The sequence below is a fragment of the Rhipicephalus sanguineus genome, chromosome 3 (genome assembly GCF_013339695.2).
Source record: "Rhipicephalus sanguineus isolate Rsan-2018 chromosome 3, BIME_Rsan_1.4, whole genome shotgun sequence".
NCBI lineage: Eukaryota > Metazoa > Arthropoda > Arachnida > Ixodida > Ixodidae > Rhipicephalus > Rhipicephalus sanguineus.
In genome coordinates this window covers 15334764-15353617 of record NC_051178.1, presented here as the reverse complement: position 1 = coordinate 15353617, position 18854 = coordinate 15334764, and the positions used below count along the sequence as shown (strand labels likewise).

Below are 18854 nucleotides of genomic sequence, written 5' to 3'. Positions count from 1 at the left end.
AGAAAATGCCTCCCAGACGGCAAATTTTGATCGTTATATCCGATATGCGGCCAATAACATATCGTTATATGTGGTTTTTTTCCTCATAGACTTAATGCATAAAATGACACACGTAACTTGACCCATCGTTATAACTGATATATCGTTATATGTGGTATCGTTATAAGTGGACTGCACTGTATATGGTTTTGTTTTCGGCTGTATTTGCGTTATTTAATGTATAATGAAAATTTGTAAACTGGAATCATGAAGCACTTGTCGTTCTGGGCAACCAGCCAATTTCGAAGGCATGTGTCTTTCGCGGCCATTTGATCGAGACGTTCGCGCGTCGTCTGCTAGCCCTATACCAGAGAGCACATGCCAGTGATACGCGGAAAGTTGTTTTGTCACCGTTACGTTCACTGACTGCGAGTCAGTTTTTGACTGCCTGAAAGTCGATTTTCGAAAGCAGCATTTGCCAAGAGCTAATACTGAAAGCTTGGGCGCTTAAAGTTCCCTGATGCGTGCTACCTTCTATTGGTGTAGCACGGTATACGCAAGCTTGGAGTTCATGGGCTAAATAGCATGAAATGTCACTAGACTGCTTCCAGGGATATACGTGATCGCCCGTTCCCTTCGTAAAGCTTTTGAGAATTACATTTGTTGCCACCGGGAGAAAGCAACAGCTGGTGCTAGAAAAAGAGGAACTATGCCAAGTGATTCCACCATTTCAGAGCTTAAACCAGTTAAATCGTGGTGGTACGAAAAACAAACAAAAACAGCAAATATGCCACGCGCTTCGTGCAACACTGACCGATGTATGTGAACAGACGCTGTCGTTCAAGTATAAAGTCGTATTGCCGACTCTCAACTTGAGCCAATGTGAAAAGCGTGAAAAATGGCGCGGCCTGTTTTCAGTTGCTTGAAGCCTTGAGCTCGTCTTTGTATTTGTTGACGGATTGTTCTAGCCTCAGAATCTGGCTGCTCAGGTATCTTTCTTTTCTCTTCCATTTGCCCTTTACGGTAGTGAGCCAAGTATATAGGTCGAATGGCTGTCGACCTGGACGCTTTTGTCGCATGGGGCAGCCTGCTCAGCCTTGTGCACTCATTTATTGTGACACTGTACATAATGATTGTCGGTTGCTTCGCCGGTAGCGCATGTGGTGTCCATGGGCTCCTATTCTTCAGCTTCGGGACCTAATGTCAGCGCTGCATGCACGTGGCGGCGATCGCGAGGCAGCGATATGCTACTGGCGCTACATGCATTCGTTGACTGTTCAGACGCAACACAGTCACGTTTAGGGATACTTGCCATGCTTGGTTCAATTGTTACCTTGGGCTGCAAAAGTGAAGGGTAGTCTGCAAAGAGTGATGCTACTGCATCCTTCTTAAGCCGCCGCTTCTTATATTGTATGAAATCTTCGCGTCGTAAACGACGGCTGCGTATTCTAGTGTAGTTTGAAGATGTATTAGAAGACCAATTATCCCGCCTAATTACTGCAAGCCACCTCTACCGAACACCAGCGGCAGCTGGAATTTCATGGAATGACAGCCGAACAATGTATTAAGGTGAAAGCCTTAGATGCTTCATCAAATGCAAAAATTGACCGTCGGCGGCGTCAACACAACTTATGCAAAAAATAATTACGTGATGTCGTCATATTACATCTTCGCTTGGTCAAAATGGGCCAATCACGGAGGCAGTGCATGCCTCCGCTGATGTGCAGAAAGCTTGCACTGCCTCCGATCCTTGAGGCTGTAAGAAAACCACGTTAGGCGCAGAAATATCTCAGAGGGAGGCAGGCAGTGTTCAATACATTGACTGGAAGAAAACGAAGACGATGGCTTTCGCCTTTCAGTCGTCTTAGATAAATGTATAAGGGACCCTGTGAGATTTTTTTATTTATCAATAAAGGGAAATAAAAAAAAAAGACAATCGTGATTTATTTCAGTTCCATTTGCAGAGTGGAACACAACAGTATGACATACTAAGGCATTGGGGCATTTGCAATAGCCTGAAATAGAAAATAAAACGTGAATACTATGAAACTCGAGTGCAAGTATCGAACCGGCAGCATGGCCTGACAGACTGCCTGCGGAATACGTACAATGAGGATGGGAAGACACGCGAACATGCGGCGTCTGCATTCTTTGTTGTTTCGCATTTATTTTCAAGTGGTTATAGCCTGGATGATTGATGAAAAGACGACGTCATCCATGACACAATAACAGACCATCTAGCATGTTTTTATTGCCACCACGGCTAGAGCATGATGAAAACAGTGCGCCGCCATGTTCGCGTTTCTTTCCGTCCCGCTGTACCTGTGAAAGCCTGCAAGAAGCGCAAATGCAATTAGACTCGGATGCAAACACGAATTCGTGAGCTTCGTGGTATGAGCGGCGTGCAGCGCCAGCTTCCCGTAGTCTACTTGCGCAGCGCCACCACGCGGCAGCGGCGAGCGGATGCGGAGCGCGCGCTCGACGGCCCGAGGAGAGCGTTCGCCCAGGCACTGAAAAAATAGAGGAGGCGCTGTTCATACTGTAGCACCTGGTTACCTCAGAACTTGCATATCCCAAAAAATCTGCAAAGTTGAAATTTTAAACCACATGCCATAGATTTATTCCCCTTTATATTGAAGTATTTTTGAGCCCAGTTGCAGATATCTCAAAATCTTGACTGAGAGTTTGTGGTAGCCTCGATACTCACCGCAATCGAAGACCATCACGGTTTCAGGCTTAGTGAGCCACAGGGCTGCGTCCACCGTCGCCTGCTCATGTGTAGCCAGCAAAGGTGTCAAGCACCGCACGGCAAAACAGACAGTGTTCGATCTAACACACACACAAGCACTTTTTGCTGTTGGCTGCACCCCAACACACAGCACAACTTCCACTCCTGGGACACGGGGAAGCAAAGGGCTTACCGCGCAGGCAGTACACCAAGGGAAACCACAAGCATGTTGCAGCTGGCAATGGCGAGCTTTGACACACTGCTCGGGAAAAGGTCCCTTGCGACTATGCTGCGCACTCTCGCGATGACCACTGGGCCTGGTCACGAGGGCAAACCTCTGTACGCGTGGGCCTCCGGCAAGTGTGGCTCGGCGTAGTATGACCACGCAGGAGCATTAGGCACCGCTCTCTGGCTTAACGTACGGAACAGGAGTAATGGAAGGGTAAACACGCTCGCCGAGGATGCGAGGAGGCTACAGTCCGACGATTCCCAAAAGGTACGTCTCTTAAGAAGGAAACACATGCTTACCCAGCACCATCCAAGGAGAGAGAGCGTGACGCACGCGTCTCGGTCCCGCCGAATCTCGCAACTCCGAGACCGCATGCAGCACCACCACGAGAACCAGCACGTGGCGAAAGATAGCGCCACTTGCCGCCATGGGAGAATGGGAGAGGGAAGGGATTAGCAGAACGGCGAAATGCCTGCACAGAGGCTTCGGGCGCGCCTTGTGTCCCCACAAGTTGAACAAAAACTCCGCCACCAGACCAGACCATTTGATGAGCTTTGCGCAAGGCTGCCCCACCTATGACACAGTGGACGCGTTCCCCGAATGTGAAGTCGCTACCTAGCAGCATATGTGACAGGAGAGACATGTGCAGAGGCAGACCATACTAAACAGCTCAATTGGTACAGTTGGTTTTGTTCCCTGCATGTGACACACGTGATTTGCCATTAGAAGTGTGATTTATCGTATTTACTCGATTCTAAGCACCCCCTTTTTTTCACGATCGCGATACTAAAAGTGAGGGGGGGTGCTTAGATTCGAGAAATCGAAAAAAATGACCGCACGGCCCAACCCTTTTTCGCGGCTATATTTCAACGAGATGGCTGTGAGAAATCACATTTTATTTCGAAAACAGTAAAAATAAAAAATATAAGTGCTAAAAATAAGTGCAGGCAGTGAACCCACCACTTGTGTCTGCGGTCAGTCACTCGTCACTCTCACTGCCGCTGGAGTCCGTTGCACCACTCGAGTCCGTCGCACCATTTGAGCTGCCGCTCTCGGTGTCCCACAGCAGATCGTCTTCGGTGCCGTCTAAGTTGTTAGTTATAGAACACTTCTTAAACGATTTGACGACAACGTCAACTTTGATCTTCTTCCACGCGTCCTGCTCTGTTTTCCTGCTCTGTTTTATCATTAACCCTTTGCGGTCCAAAACCTTTACCCACTTTCCGGCTCTAGCGGTCCGAAACTATTTCGCCAGTTTCTGGCGCCGCGAATAAAAACACAAGCTGTGGAAGAGAAACGCACAGGATATTTATTTTTGCTCCTGCATTCTGCAGGCAACTCTTTTAGTGATATTTGGGCAACGTATGATACCGCTCAAAGCATTCCCCTGTGTGCAGGCCAGGGTTATTACTGCAGGTTTCCACCGCCGCCGTCGTCGTCTTCGTCACTCACTTCTGTCGAATCACTGTCATCACTGTCTGGTGGAGGCACGTAATTCTCTTCCTCACTAAAGTCATCCTCGCTTTTGCTAAAAGCACCGCCGTAAAACGCACGCGGTGAAAACGTGGCCATGCTTCTCAGCGAACCGCGCGCGCGAGTGGGTACGCTCTAGGCCCCGTGCTGATCATAGTGCTGCACCCTAGTGTCAAAAAAGTAAAACCTCAACAAACAAAGCTCACTTATTCCTCAAGAGATGGCCCTTCATGTATACAAAAAATGCGCGCGACTCGCGGTGAGAAAACAGCAAAATTTAAACCACGAACACCCTTGTCGGGCGGGGCCCGACAGCGGACCGCTACGGCCGTGTTGCGTTGTCGGGCGCTGCCCGACAACGGACCGCAAAGGGTTAACCCGTGAAACGCTCTTAGAATGAACAAACAACCAAGCAAGACAAAGGAAAGATGTTTCGCTGTCTTGCCACATGCACGCAGGTTGTCACATGGTTACGGAATGTGGCCAGTAGATATGGTGTTAATACAGTGTTCTCAGCACCCTGCAAACTGTCAACGACAGGTCCTATCATTAAAAGGTAATTTGAGCAGGGATGTAGTGGGAAAAAGCTATTGTGGTGTTAAGCATGTCAATTCATTCGTTGCCTGTTGCTCTGGCACCGTTTATCAAATTCCACTCACGTATGGTATATAGGACAGACCGGTAGATGCATCATCATTAGTCTAAAAGAGCATAATCATTCTCTTTATAATCCTAATGTGTCACATCTAGCATCACACTGCATCAACTGAGGCTGTTCACGTTTGTTGGCACCAAAACCCTTTCAGGACACAAAAGATGTGTGTAATTATTAAGGCCTTATTAAGAATTAAAGAGGCTTTTGTCAGCCAACCATCAATTTCTCTGTTTGATAGAGAATATGATTACCTTCTTAGTGCTGATGCCAAGTATGTCTAATTTTTTTCGGGTTCTTTGCCTACATCCTGCTATGTTTATCTGTTTTTACTGATATTGTAGACCACGTGATGTTAGTCAGCATATTTTAATCACTTATATAAGTTTCATTCTCTTCAATAAAAGTTTAGCTCCGCGTAGGTGCTCGTCCGGCCTTGTCCCTTCGTGCTCCAACTTTCAAGTATGCTGTTTCCTCCGCACTTGTGCTGCCCTCTGGTGAAGAAAATTGAAACTAAAACCCACCATCTGTCTTTGGTGCTTCTGGCTGAACAGTTGGCACTCGAAGAAGACCAGCCAGATTAGCTCCCTGGAGTGACTTCTCCAAATACCTTGATTTCTCACTAACACATCTTAAAAAACAACATACCCCACGTGAACATATACTGCAGGAATTCCGCACGCTACAAGAAAAGTACCACACTTACAAAGAATTTTATACTGATGGTTCGAAGACGTCTGCGTATGTTGGAAGCAGCGTGATAGGAGGAACATGCAAGCAGGTAGCAAGGCTACCACATTTTGTCTCCATCTACACCGCAGAGTGCCATGCCTTATGGATGGCAGTACGGAATATCATAAGCTCAAAACACAAGAAAGCAGTCATTTTTACAGACTCTTTAAGTGCTCTCAGAGCCTTAAATTCAATATCTCAGTATGAGCCCTTTATTGGTGATATTTTAAACATGTTATCTCATCTCACCGACGACCATGCCATACACTTCTGTTGGGTCCCGAGTCACGTTGGGATCCCAGGCAATGAAAGGGCGGACCAACTCGCAGCAACGGCAAAAGAGCTACGTGTTTCAAAAATCAATGTACCAGTTAGGGATGGAATTAAAGCAGTTCGCCGGGCCATCACCTCTCATTGGCAGCAAGAATGGAAATCGCAACAAAACAACAAACTTCGCCTAATAAAACCTGTCCTTGGTGAGTGGAAGACTTGCTTTCATCAAGAGCGTTTTATCGAAGTAGTACTGTGCCGACTTCGAATAGGCCATACACACGTCACACATAATTATCTACTGGCAGATAACGAACCAGCAGCATGTGATAAATGCAATGAGCAACTAACAGTTGTACACATTTTAATAGCATGCCCACATATGGAACCGACAAAAACATTTTCAAATCTTTTATAAGTTGAAAATTCCATTTCATCCAATGTTAATCTTAGGAGATGAACCGTTAATACCCCTGGCTAATGTATTCAGCTTTTTAGATGAAGCAGTATTGCTAAATAAATTTTAATTACGACAAACTATGCTACCTCTACCAGGCCAGCAAAACTCACGCGAACTGTAGCACGGCCTCTCCGGAGAGACCCTTGCTGCAGCAGGAATTTAAAATAAGGCACTTGCCTCCCGGCCCTTGGGTATAAGGGCGCTGGCAGGGCAGTAGTGCTAGGTAAACTCCTTCACGGTTTTAACAAGATAGTCACGCGCAGCAACCATACTCATTGACCACCTCACGCATCAGGTTCACAATTTTAGAGTATATATATATATATATACATCTTACACTCTTACGCAACTAGCTCTCTTAGGCCTCTCTACAGCCAGACTACACCATTCATTATATCCCATGTGTCACCGCCTAGCACACATTTCATAGTCAGGGCCATAGTGTTGTTCACTATAGTGCTTTTGTTCTTTCCCCACCATGTGTCTGGCGCAGCATAGCCTTAGTCGCTCTTGCGCCATAAAACTCAACTCAACAACAAGTTGGCACTCGTCATTGATCCAACTCCATTGAGGACTACAGCCTGGGGTCAAAACGTGCACACCAGCTGCTGGCAAATGACGCAAAGTAGCTGGACATCAAATTCACTGGATGTGACCCCTCAGAAGCGAAGAACCAAGTTGATGTGTATGCATAGACATTATTCATGCAGGGATAATGAATGTTTCTCCACACAGCAATTCCTGTGCAAAGTGATGCCCTCTGTGCCGCTCCTTCAGTAGCCAGCATGCCCTTGAAATGTGTGCTTTGTCACCCCTATGACCTGTCGTTGGTTTAATCACTGCTGAACAAAATATATTCTTGCATGCAGGCTAGTGAGCGTGTGCAGGCCAATTTGGGGGCTCTGCGATCATCTGAGAAGCACGCCAATTTCACCACCATGCGCGCAGTGGCCGAAGGCATGTGCGAAGCTGGAGGTGCTGTGCCCCTCAACCCACTGGGTGTCTGATGATGACTCAGAAGAATACGTGTTTACGCTACCAAGGCCACATAGTGATGATTGCCACTTGGCTCAATTCTGATGAACTGATAATAAAGCAGATTGCAGTGAAAGAACTGCATCTGTGCTGTGTGGTTCCATTATGCCTTGCGATATATTATAAGGAACACTATTTGCCAAGTGGGGAGAAAGGGTGCTTCAAGTCACGAACTTAGTGCAGCATTGCTAATCCAGTGCATCTGCTGTTTGGCTGGCCGATTTCAGTTGCCTCATGGTGCTAAGATGTTGAAACAATGACAAAAATTACTTAGTGCAATACAAACACGACACACAAGAAAGGTGCACAAGGGACAAGCGCTACTTGCAACTGTTTATTCCGCAACGTCGTCATGAAACATATATATATTGTGTTCGTATTGTTTATATATATGTCGTGTTTGTATTGTGCTAAGTAATTTTTGTCAGTACTATGCACCAACTAGGCCCCCAAAATGTCCTATTAAGTTGAAACGCACTGGCTGTCATGTCATTCAATGCCTAACCTTTCTGGTTACCATTTCAAGTGTATGCCAAGAATATCGTACTTGGTTACTGCATTGGAAACGGTCAAGTCCTAGAATAGTTTGGACAAAAAAAAATTTTTTTCGTCATGTGACAGCCATATTTTGCAGGATGTTGTCTGATTGAGGTTCATGAGAAAATTTATTCCGAGAGCATCGTTCCTTATGCCAAAACCAAATTTGGCTTACATGTTTGGCAAGAATGCAGTTGGGTAAAATTGGCACTATTTTTCTGCCATATACACCTCTAGAAATTCTGCCAAACTGCACTGTGTTCGCATTTTTGCCCCTGTAATATTGTGCCAAGTGTGAATATCTGAGTGATTTTTCCTGTGATGCAGGGTACTTTTTGCGGTCGGTAATAGCTCTCTATGGCTGAGGGTATAATTAAAGACAAGGCCATTTGTTTCAAAAATACAAATCTTTTAATAAAAATTAAAGCGAAAAAAAAAATATACCTGAAACCAAACACTCAACAAAAGGTTCACTTCACTCGGTAAAACACTCTTAAGGGGAGACCCTGCTTCTGAAACATACTTCTTGTTTTTGAGCATATCATTATGAAACTTTCACAGCTTATGTATTTTTATGTGCTGATTTCAAACGTGCAATTATTGTTCTAATACAATATGTAGTTTTGAAACTATTAAATAGTTTTTGTATTGTTAGGAGCGGGCTTTATTTCTAAACTGTGAGAGTTATCAAGCAAATCAGCCTATCACAATAACCTGGAATCTATGCTGTATGCAATAAGACAAGAATGGATGTTCTAGGCCCATTTGAACAAAAGTTATGGTATGTTGAACATTCCCAGCTTGATCCCTGTTTGACCGAGCTCGACATCGCTGACTTGCCAAGTGTTCAGCGTACTATAACTTTTGTTCAATTGGGCCTAGAACATCCATTCTTGTTTTATTGCAAACAGTATTCATTCCAGCTTATTGTGATATGCTGATTTGCTTTATAATTCTTACAATTTATAAATAAATCTTGCTCCCAACAATATACATGAAATATTTGATATTTTGAAAACAGCATAGTGTACTAAAAAAATAATTGCATATTTGAAATCAGGACATAAAAATACATAAGCTGCGAAAGTTTCATAAAAATGTACTCAAAAACAAAGAAATATGTCTCCGAAGCAGGGTCCCCCCTTAACGACAACAACCAAAACGCAAGTTCAAGGTATTAAGCTAAGCCCTAGAGTTCAGACGTGGCTGAGTGGTGAAATATACGAGTTCAGTCTCACCAGGACCTCAAAGGGTTGGCCGAAGCATGCGTAACCAAAACCCGGAGTCGTTGGCTTGTGGAGGCTACGATGAGGGAAGGTTGGCTGCTGGTCGACACGATGAGAAGCCAGGAGAAACATGGCCAGGCAACTCGACGCACAGCTTCGGCCCGTAGCCCAACTGCTGCTGCTACATTGCCTGCGAGCACTGGAGTTCGCAGGCCTTGGGGTGAAGTTCGCGCACCAGAGCTATGGTCCCCTCGTGCGGGAACGCGACGGCGGGAGGCTCCGATCAGTTGAAGTCCTGGTGGCTCAGGTCCGCAGCCTTTAAAACCAGCTCCGGTGACAACCTTCTGCTTATCTCAATCGTTTGGAACTCCCTCGCTCTTCTTTCCAACAGGCTTTTTCTTGCTCTCGGGTCAACCTGTCATCGCCTGATTGGAGCCTGTCGTACTATCGTGCTCATGAGTGATTGGCTCGTGGGATCTCTGTTTGTTGGTGATTGGATATCTTTTTTTTTTACATTTTTAACATTGCACCGCGTGTCCTCGTGCTTGACGCTCTTCAACGTCGTCTGTCTTTATGTAGCACCGCCCGCCCACTCTGTCTTCTTTCTTTTCATTCTGCGCACTTTCCGACGCACACTTCAAACGCGCACTATTAGAACATGCACAACACATCACAGTCCTTACTCTACAGAAAACGTACTTTCTGATAAAACTGTCTTTCGACCACTGTAGTTTTTGAATTGTACGAAAAAAACCCACAAATTTGAGAAAATCTGTATTTCAAAGCATATTGAGATGCAATTTACACCACATGGTGCCCCGATTAAAAATCTGCTTTGACTTCAATTGAAGGCACATGACTAGTTCTTATGGCAATTCCTATCCACGATAAACGGCAGCGCACGCCGGGTTAAGACACATACACGAAACACTAAAAAGGACGACACTAGCGCTAGTGTCGTCCTTTTTCGTGTTTCGTGTATGTGTATGTCACGTATGTGTAACCCGGTGTGCGCTGCCGTTTATCGTGAATATGGCCAACCAACTAGCCCACAAGTACATTTTAAGCAATTCCTATCATTGGGTCTTTTGTTTTAAGCAAGAAAATAATTTTTCAAGTTCCTCATTGACCTCAATCCTTTCATTTGTCCATGTGACAGCTTTACCAGATTGCTCATCCATGTTGTGATGGCATGGAGCACCTCACATCTTTTTCATCACAATGCGACAGGCTGACAAGAATACTGCGACCACACAGAGAAAACAGTAGGATTCAGAGCTACAGTGATGTGAAGCTCTTATTCGTCATTGAATTCTGTTTGTCAAGTGGTCATACAAAACTTAAGTGATGGCTTGCTGGATGAAGACATCTGTTGGTGATTTCTAGGGTGAATTGTCCATCTTTCAGCTTATTTATGCAACAGGAGAGTACCTACCACCTGTGTGAGTGACGGCTTCCATCAGACACACTGCGTAGAGGCAGAGTGATGCACAAGCGCCAATGCGCTGTTATACGTACGTGCAAATAGGAAGATTGCCGTCAACTTCAAAAATTATTTTAATGCTGTAAAATAAAATTTAACAATAAAATAATAACTAGTTATTTGCATTTTACTGAGGTCTAAATCAGATTTTTTAATTAGGGCACTACACTGCATAAGCTGACTGCATCTCAGTGTGGTCCATAATGCTTTGGTCGAAATTTGTTTTTTTTTTCCCTGAAACTTACAAACTTCAGTGGTCAAAAAATATTATTATGAGAAAAAATATTTTCCGTAGAGTAAGTATTGATTACTCAGACATTCAGGCATAGCACAATACAATGCTACGTGGGCAAAAATGGATACAGTGCATTCTGGCTGAAATTCTGGAGGCATATATGGCAACAAAATTGCAGTAATCTTGCTGAACTTCTGTCATGTTAAACAGGTATGTTTGCTCAGTATGTAAACAAAATTTGATTTTGGCACAGAAACAATGTTCTCAAAATTGATTTTCTGATGAACATCTGTTTGACGTTTTGGAAAATTGGAGAGGCTCCGGCAAGTTCAAAAATTTTGTCCACCCAAAATATTCTGGCAATTCACTTTTTCCAATGCAGCAAACAAGCACAGTTTTGTTCCAATACATTTAATTAAGATGGTTGCCAAATTGGCTGGGACATTTGGCATGTAATGAGCTCCTATGGAGGTGGCATATGTGAGCTTCCACATTTTTTTTTTCTATATGTGACCTAAATACTACTTCTTGTAACTCTTTTACTGTCTTACTGACTCAACATCCAACCAAGTTGAAATCTGCAAATGTTTGACATGTCCAGCTGGCTGGTCAGAGAAAGCTATGTGCTCTGTCATGTCTTTTCTTGGTCCACTCATTTTTAGTAGATATGAGGCTCAATCTTCAAAAATGTGAGTGGTGTTTGTATATCTTTAGATAAAAAAAGGCCAGTGGCATTGTTTTCCACCTATAACAAACAATCGCTTTGTGTGTCTGTCTTTTCTCAAAGCTTCTCCTTTAGTTTATTGAAATGCAACAGTGCCTTAACATCGCCAATTTCACTTGCACTTCAATTTGTATTGTGTGGAAAGCAATCTTCTTCGCAGCTTTTGTTGGCATGAGGTAGGCTTAGTGTGTATACCCTCCTTCCCACTTTTATTCTTTTGGGACAACTGAACACTGCACACATATGGAGCGACCAAATGGATTAAATATGCTGATAGTTTGTGCTCTTTCTGTCCACATTGCTTTTTCCTCTGTTTGCTCAGCTGTATGCACGACTCCCATCATGTTCACTTTTGCAATTCTTCAAATGAAAAGAATAATTAGGCCGCGATGGGGATCATGTCGTGGCCTGCCTTCTATTCTGCTTGGTGGCAGCACCTCCAGAGTGTCGTTATGAAAGGCATGTTCTGTATTTGTAGTTTTTATGTTTTACAGTGGTTGTTTTCTTTGTATCATATGGCCACTGAGAATGCCGTGTTCAACAGACAGGCCCTTTTTGATAGTGTCACATTAATGTTGTTCTCGTGGTTTCTGCCACTGTGTCTTCAGCTTTGAGATAGTGGGAAATATGGAATAAAAATGAGGTACTCTAGATAATTGTCCTACAAAACGAGTTTATTAAACATAAGTTTCCCCGGTGCTTCAGTGTCTGTTGGCTAATTACATGACTATATTGAGTCTTTTAGTTCACAAGTATTCTCACACAATTATTTTTGATGATTAGCATTGTAATTTTATAAAAGATGGCAACACTGTGGTATTTTGTTTGTTTTTTCAGCTCACTTAGAGATCCAGGATCACACAGTGCATTTTTAGTTTCTGCGCCACTCAATTTGTTCGTCTTGACTTTGCAATGCCACGAGATATGCACGCAACCTTCAGGCTCCTGTGCACTTCGGCAGCACGACTGTAGTCAAGGGGGGTACTGTACAAAATGAAGTAAAATGTACAGATGTTTCGCTTGTTAACCAAATCTGAAAGCTGGTATGCAGCCTCAGTTGTTTCCTTATTCTGCATTTTGTCACAATATTTTGAGACTGTCCCACTAGTGCTTGTAGTTCACAGATTAGCAGTTCCATTGCCCTTGCACAAGACTTTGATTTGGGCGAATTGGTACATGCTTAGCTGGGGAAAAAGAGCGCAATAAATGACGAGGACGCAGTAAGACTGGACGAGCGCTGAACTTGCAACTGACATCTTTATTGCACCTACCGCTCGTTTTTGCAGCGCATCGAACCGAGCACACCATTCCAATGAAACCGCCAATCAAAATCATCAGGTATGCAAACTACATTGTCACTGAAAGCTATCACGTGTACATGAATGACACCGTGCGCATGAATCTTTCACACTCAGATAAAATGAACAAACCAGTTCCTAACAAGGATGAACAAGCAACAAAAAAAACACAAAAAAACAACAACAAACAATCCATGTTCGAGGCGCAGGCTCACTTTCCGCGATAACAATGATTGAGAGTAAGTCGATGGAAAGTTAGAGGATGACCAACAAAAAACACAGTAAAGGAAATGATTTACATGAAACCTTTGAGATATTGAATCTCAGCGTCAGTGAGCAAAATAGATGGCTTGCTGATGCAACTGTCTCCTGCTTCCCTGATAAAAAACGCTTCCACGATTTCACGTTCTGTTTTCCCGTTTGCCTTTTAAAGATTGTGTGTTCTCAAAAGTGGGCGCACATCTGCACCGTTTGCAATGTTCTGCCAGAAAGCTTCCCGTTTTGTTATGCACATTCAGATTGTGTTCCTTCGCTCTCTCATTAAAACATCTTCCAGTCTGCCCTATATACTGGCATTCACAGGTAACGGGTATCTTGTAAACCACGTTGCAAACGCATTGTGTGTAGCGCGTGCTGCGCTTCGTAGAGCATTGCCATCGTGAATATTTGTCATCGCACATAATTTAGAGAGCTTGCAGGGTGCAGAAAACACCACTTCAACGTTGTGTTTGAACGCTATTCTTCTTATGTTGTGGGACACCCGGTGAATATATGGAATGACATGGACGTTTTTTTTTTCTTCTCTGCTGCAGTGCTGCGTTCTGGTCGTTTAATTTTCTGCAGCAGCGCTTCACAAACACTTGAAATCGCCATCGAGGGATAGCCAGCTTCCTTGAGCCGGGCAATTTGATTGTGAAAGCTGGCTGACATAACATGAACACACGACTTAGTTAAGGCTGAGTTAAGGCAATTCGTTATGATGCCCCTCTTAATTAGCTTTGAGTGAGCACTATCAAAAGGAAGCAGCGCCTTCTTTGACCTTGGAAGGTACTCCCAGCGTATATGGCCATGTAATTAAGAAACGCAGCCTAATATCCAAAAACTGAAGTTCATCATTCTCTGGGACTTCAAAGGTATATTTTAATCCCTCGCTTTCATCCTCAAAAACACTCTGAATGGGCGTAACAAAACGGGAAGCTTTCTGGCAGAACATTGCAAACGGTGCGGATGTGCGCCCACTTTTGAGAACACACAATCTTTAAAGAAGGCAAACGGCAAAACAGAACGTGAAATCGTGGAAGCGTTTTTTATCAGGGAAGCAGGAGACAGTTGCATCAACAGGCCATCAGCAGGCCATCTATTTTGCTCACTGACACTGCGATTCAATATCTCAAAGGTTTCATATAAATCATTTCCTTTACCGCGTTTTTTGTTGGTCATCCTCTTTCCATCGACTCACTCTCAATCACTGTTATTGCGGTAAGCGAGCCTGCGCCTCGAAAATGAATTCTTGATTGTTTGTTGTTTTTTCGTTTTTTTTGTCTGTTTTTTTCTGTTGCTTGTTCATCCTTGTTAGGAACTGGTTTTATCGGTTTGTCACTTTTGTTCATTTCATCTGAGTGTGGAAGATGCGTGCGCACGGTTTAATTCATGTACACGTGATAGCTTTCAGTGAAAATGTAGATTGCATACTTGATGCTTTTGATTGGAATGGCGTGCTCGGTTTGATGCATCTGAAAACGAGCGGTAGGTGCAATAAAGATGTCAGTTGTAAGTAGCGCTCGTCCAGTCTACTGTGTTCATGCGTGCTCGTCCTTTCTTGCGCTGTTTTCCCCAGCTAAGATTGCCCTTGCATTTGAGTTTTGCCCACCTCTCAGTCTCTTGTCGATAACTTCAGAATTTGCTGCTTAATCCTGGAAATGCGTGCAATCATTTGGGTTACTTTATGCAGTGCTGTGGCATATTTGCTACGAGTGTTTTTTTTCAATGTGTTAAGGACTGTTGTAGATGTGCACATATCCTGTGATTATTTTGTTTTGAGGGCTGAATAAAATCAGATTTTATTACTGTAGTCTGAAATGCCCTAACCCTTTTACAGCGGTGTGAATGTAACACTCGTATAGCAGCTGTTGGAATTAGGCTTGTGCGAATATTCGAGCAATTCTAATAATCGTTTGAAAAAACAGTGCAAAGACAGGACGAAGTGAAACAAGGACGGGCGCTGACTGCCAACTGAAATTTTTATTGACGAAACCAAGAATAAGTACGTAGACGAAAGAGTAAAAAAAAAAAAACGATAAGGTTACAGGATTTTTGTCACGTGCGTGACGTCAAATAGCTGATTTCTTTTCTAACAATTCGAGTGACGGAACGCTTACACATCGATCGCCCCTTTGGTGGATGACAAAGGCCTCACATATCTCCCGCGTGCGCCTTTGACGATAGCATTTTAGGATAGTGACGTCAGACAGACTGGGGGTGCACCCATGCCTGGCACAATGGGTGGCTAAATTACTACCGATACCAGTCCTTAATGAATTTCCATGTTCGCAAAGCCTATCATTGACGCACCTTCCAGTCTGTCCAGGGGCGTAGCCAGAAATTTTTTTCGGGGGGGGGTTCAACCATACTTTATGTATGTTCGTGCGTGCGTTTGTATGTGCGCATGTATATATACGCAAGCAAAACTGAAAAATTTCGGGGGGGGGGGGAAGTTTGAACCCCCCCAACCCCCCCTGGCTACGCCCCTGAGTCTGTCCCACGTACACACTGCCGCACGAGCACGGATTCTCATACACAACGCATGACGCACACTCGGTGAATGGCGCGTGCCTCTTCGAACAGCTCGCTCTGCTTCCTTCCCTTTCGTTCACACGGCGACACATGCCGCCCAGCTTGAAAGGTGCTGAAAACACCACACGGACACCGGCACGTCCAGCCGCCTTCTTGACCCGATGTGAAACACCGTGTGCATAGAGGATCACTGCTACATTGCGGTTCGGCTCTCGTTCCTCCCGAGTACGACGCCCCTGTACCTCCGTCAGTAGCACCTCAGCCAATGACACAAACAACTGTCGTGAAAATCCCGCGGCCAGCAACCTCTCAATTTGGTTTGAGAAACTAGGGGGCACCAAATGTGCGCAGGAGTGGGATAAGCCGTTCCTCATGGCGGACAGTGCAATGCCTCTTTTCACAGCTAGACTTCGAGTGCGCGGAGCTGAACGGCAGAAAACTCTTCTTTGATCGGGGCGAATATTCCCAGCAGACGTGGTCGTGTTGAAAGTGCAGGACCAAGTCCAGAAACTTAATACTGTTGTCGAAGCACAATTCGCTGGTGAGCTTGAAAGACCCCAGAGTGCTCGAAGGAAGGTCCCGATGATGCTTTGGGCTTTTAGGGGCGTATTAGGGGCGTAGCTCCTCTTAGTCTAACTTTGTCACATCTCCGTTGTCCGGCGTAAACGGCAGTATCACTGTCTGGTGTAAACGGCAGATGGCGCTGTCTCATAGGCTTAAGTAGGGCACGCGCGGTCATTGAGGCACCCTAGGCTTAAGCCAGCCGAGGAGGGGCTAGCAAAGATGGCGAACAAGGAAGCAAGCGACAGCAGGAACAGAGGGGTATGGGGGGCATCGACCCCCACAGTGGTAGACGCGAAGGGGGAAACAGGTTTGGAAAAGACAGGTGCAAGGGTCACAGGACCCAGCTTCCGCGAAGTCGTTTTGGGAAGGGGAGGGGACAATACAGCAGCGGTGGCACGCGCTGGTAACCGAGGCAGTGGCCAGGTGTGGGACAGTCTAGCAGAAAAGTCGGAGCACGTGATAATCGCCGGGGACTCGAATTTAGTTAGATGCGCAGAAGCAGTCAAGGAAAGGGTCAGAGGCGACAAACGAGTTTTAATAGGGAAGTTCCCGGGACATGGGCTGGGATCAGTGATGAGACAAGCTAGCGCAAAACTCGCAACTAAGGCTAATGGACGTAACCTCGTGATAATCGCGGGAGGTCTAAACGACGTCTTGAATGAAGAATCAGCCGAACTAGCGACCACACTAGCGAAAGGGGTAGATGACATGCGCGCCATTTCCCCTCAGGTGCAGATAGTGGTATGCACAATACCGGAGGTACCGGTGCGTGACGGCAACCTGCAAAGAGCAGTTGTCGACGCAAACAAAGAGATATGGCGAATTAGTCGAGAGAAGGGCTTCGAGGTAGTGGATATAAACAGGGAGGTGCACAGGTGGGGCGGTTTCCAAAGAGACAGAATTCACTTCGATAAGAGGCTTGGTCATGAGGTGAGCTGGCGACTTGCGGGACGCGCAGTAGCTTTTTTGGGGGGCACGCGGGCCCTTCGGTGCCCAGGGTAGCTTGTAATGAGGAAGACAACCAGGGGGACTCTTTGACAGGCAGTATAGCGAAAAAACAGAGCAAAGGTAAAAGAAGGGAGAAGGCGCGTGTTGCAGTTAGTTACATTAACATGCAGGGTGGCAGAAAAAAGGCAAAATGGTTAGATTGAGGGACAGTTAAACAAGGAACAGATTGGTGTTTATGCGGTTACAGAAACACACCTTAGAGACTTGGAAGAGCCACCACATATTGACAATTATATTTGGGAAGGATGTAACAGGATCACATCAGAAAGGAGAGGTGGGGGTGTTGGAATGCTAATTCATAGCAGAACAAAATGGGATAGAGTGAAACAGACGTGTTCAGAGCACCTCTGGGTTTCGGGCACAGTAGGTCGAAAGAAAACGTGGCTAGGTGTAGCTTACTTGTGGACGGGGAATAGCTGCAGAGAAAAGAATCTGGAGATAGTGAAATGCATAAGCACCGATATTAAAGAATTTGGTCATGATGCCGAAATAATCCTTCTAGGGGACATGAACGCTCACATTCATGACCTTGACGGATATTCAGACACCAATGGCAAGTTATTGCTAGATCTCTGGGAGCAACACAGTCTTGAGATAGTTAACGTGGGGTCTAAGTGTGAGGGGCAGATCACGTGGGAAGTCGGAAACAGGCAATCGAGCATTGATTATTGTCTCATGACAGAAGGAATATATGACAAACTTAGAGAGATGAGAATAGACGAGGAAGGCATTAACAGCTTGGGTTGTGATCATAAACGCATAATATTACAAATGGGATATAAAACTGAAAATAAGAACATAGAATCAAAGTTTGGCAGTTTGTATCTAAATGACAAACAAATAACAAATATAGCCGCAAGAGTCGAGGAAAAAGTAGACGAACTACCAGGCAAAGACTGGAAGTATAGTGAGCTGCTACATGTAATCACGAAAGAAATGGAAAAAGAGAAGAAAACTATTTGTTGGAAAAGAGAAAGCCAAAAAGTTGGTGGAACAAAGAAATCCGGGAGGCGATCGAGGAGCGACGTGAGGCATCACGGGAGCACAGACAGGCAAACAAGGAAAAACGGCCACAGGACGAAGTCAACCAAATATGGGAAATATATTTAGAGCAAAAATCCATTGTGCAGAAATTAGTCGAGGCAAAAATTAAAGGTGAAAGTGAACGCTGGATGACAGAGGTTCGCGAAAAGAAGAAGGCCGCGCCTAGGATATTTTGGAGCCACCTAAAAGCGCTAGGTAGGAAGTCTGTCACAATGCAACAACGTTTGGTAGATGAAGGAGGAAATAAATTGGAACGATATGAAGTGCTAGGTTACATCCGAAAGATAACAGCCGATTCATTTAAAAAGGTCACCCAGGGGATTCCCGCGGTGAGTAAAAGTACGCAAAGGAGTGCAACTGACGAAGATGTAGTACTAGAGAATT

The 18854-nt window shown here is 44.8% G+C and overlaps 1 protein-coding gene and 1 long non-coding RNA gene across 2 annotated transcripts in view; both read left to right on the top strand.

Moving 5' to 3' along the window:
- Positions 1-7620, top strand: part of LOC119386460 (very long-chain specific acyl-CoA dehydrogenase, mitochondrial) — a 238167-nt gene extending 230547 nt beyond the window's left edge. The window contains exon 13 of the mRNA XM_037653745.2: positions 7393-7620. Coding sequence (XP_037509673.1) covers positions 7393-7530 — 138 coding nt within the window. The 3' untranslated portion in view covers positions 7531-7620. The remainder of the gene's footprint in view (positions 1-7392) is intronic.
- Positions 7621-8677: 1057 nt separating this feature from the next.
- On the top strand, positions 8678-15132 carry LOC125757568 (uncharacterized). Its single transcript, XR_007415315.1, has 2 exons — positions 8678-12894; positions 14899-15132. It is a non-coding gene; the product is annotated as an uncharacterized LOC125757568 (long non-coding RNA).
- The last annotated feature ends 3722 nt before the right edge of the window (positions 15133-18854 follow it).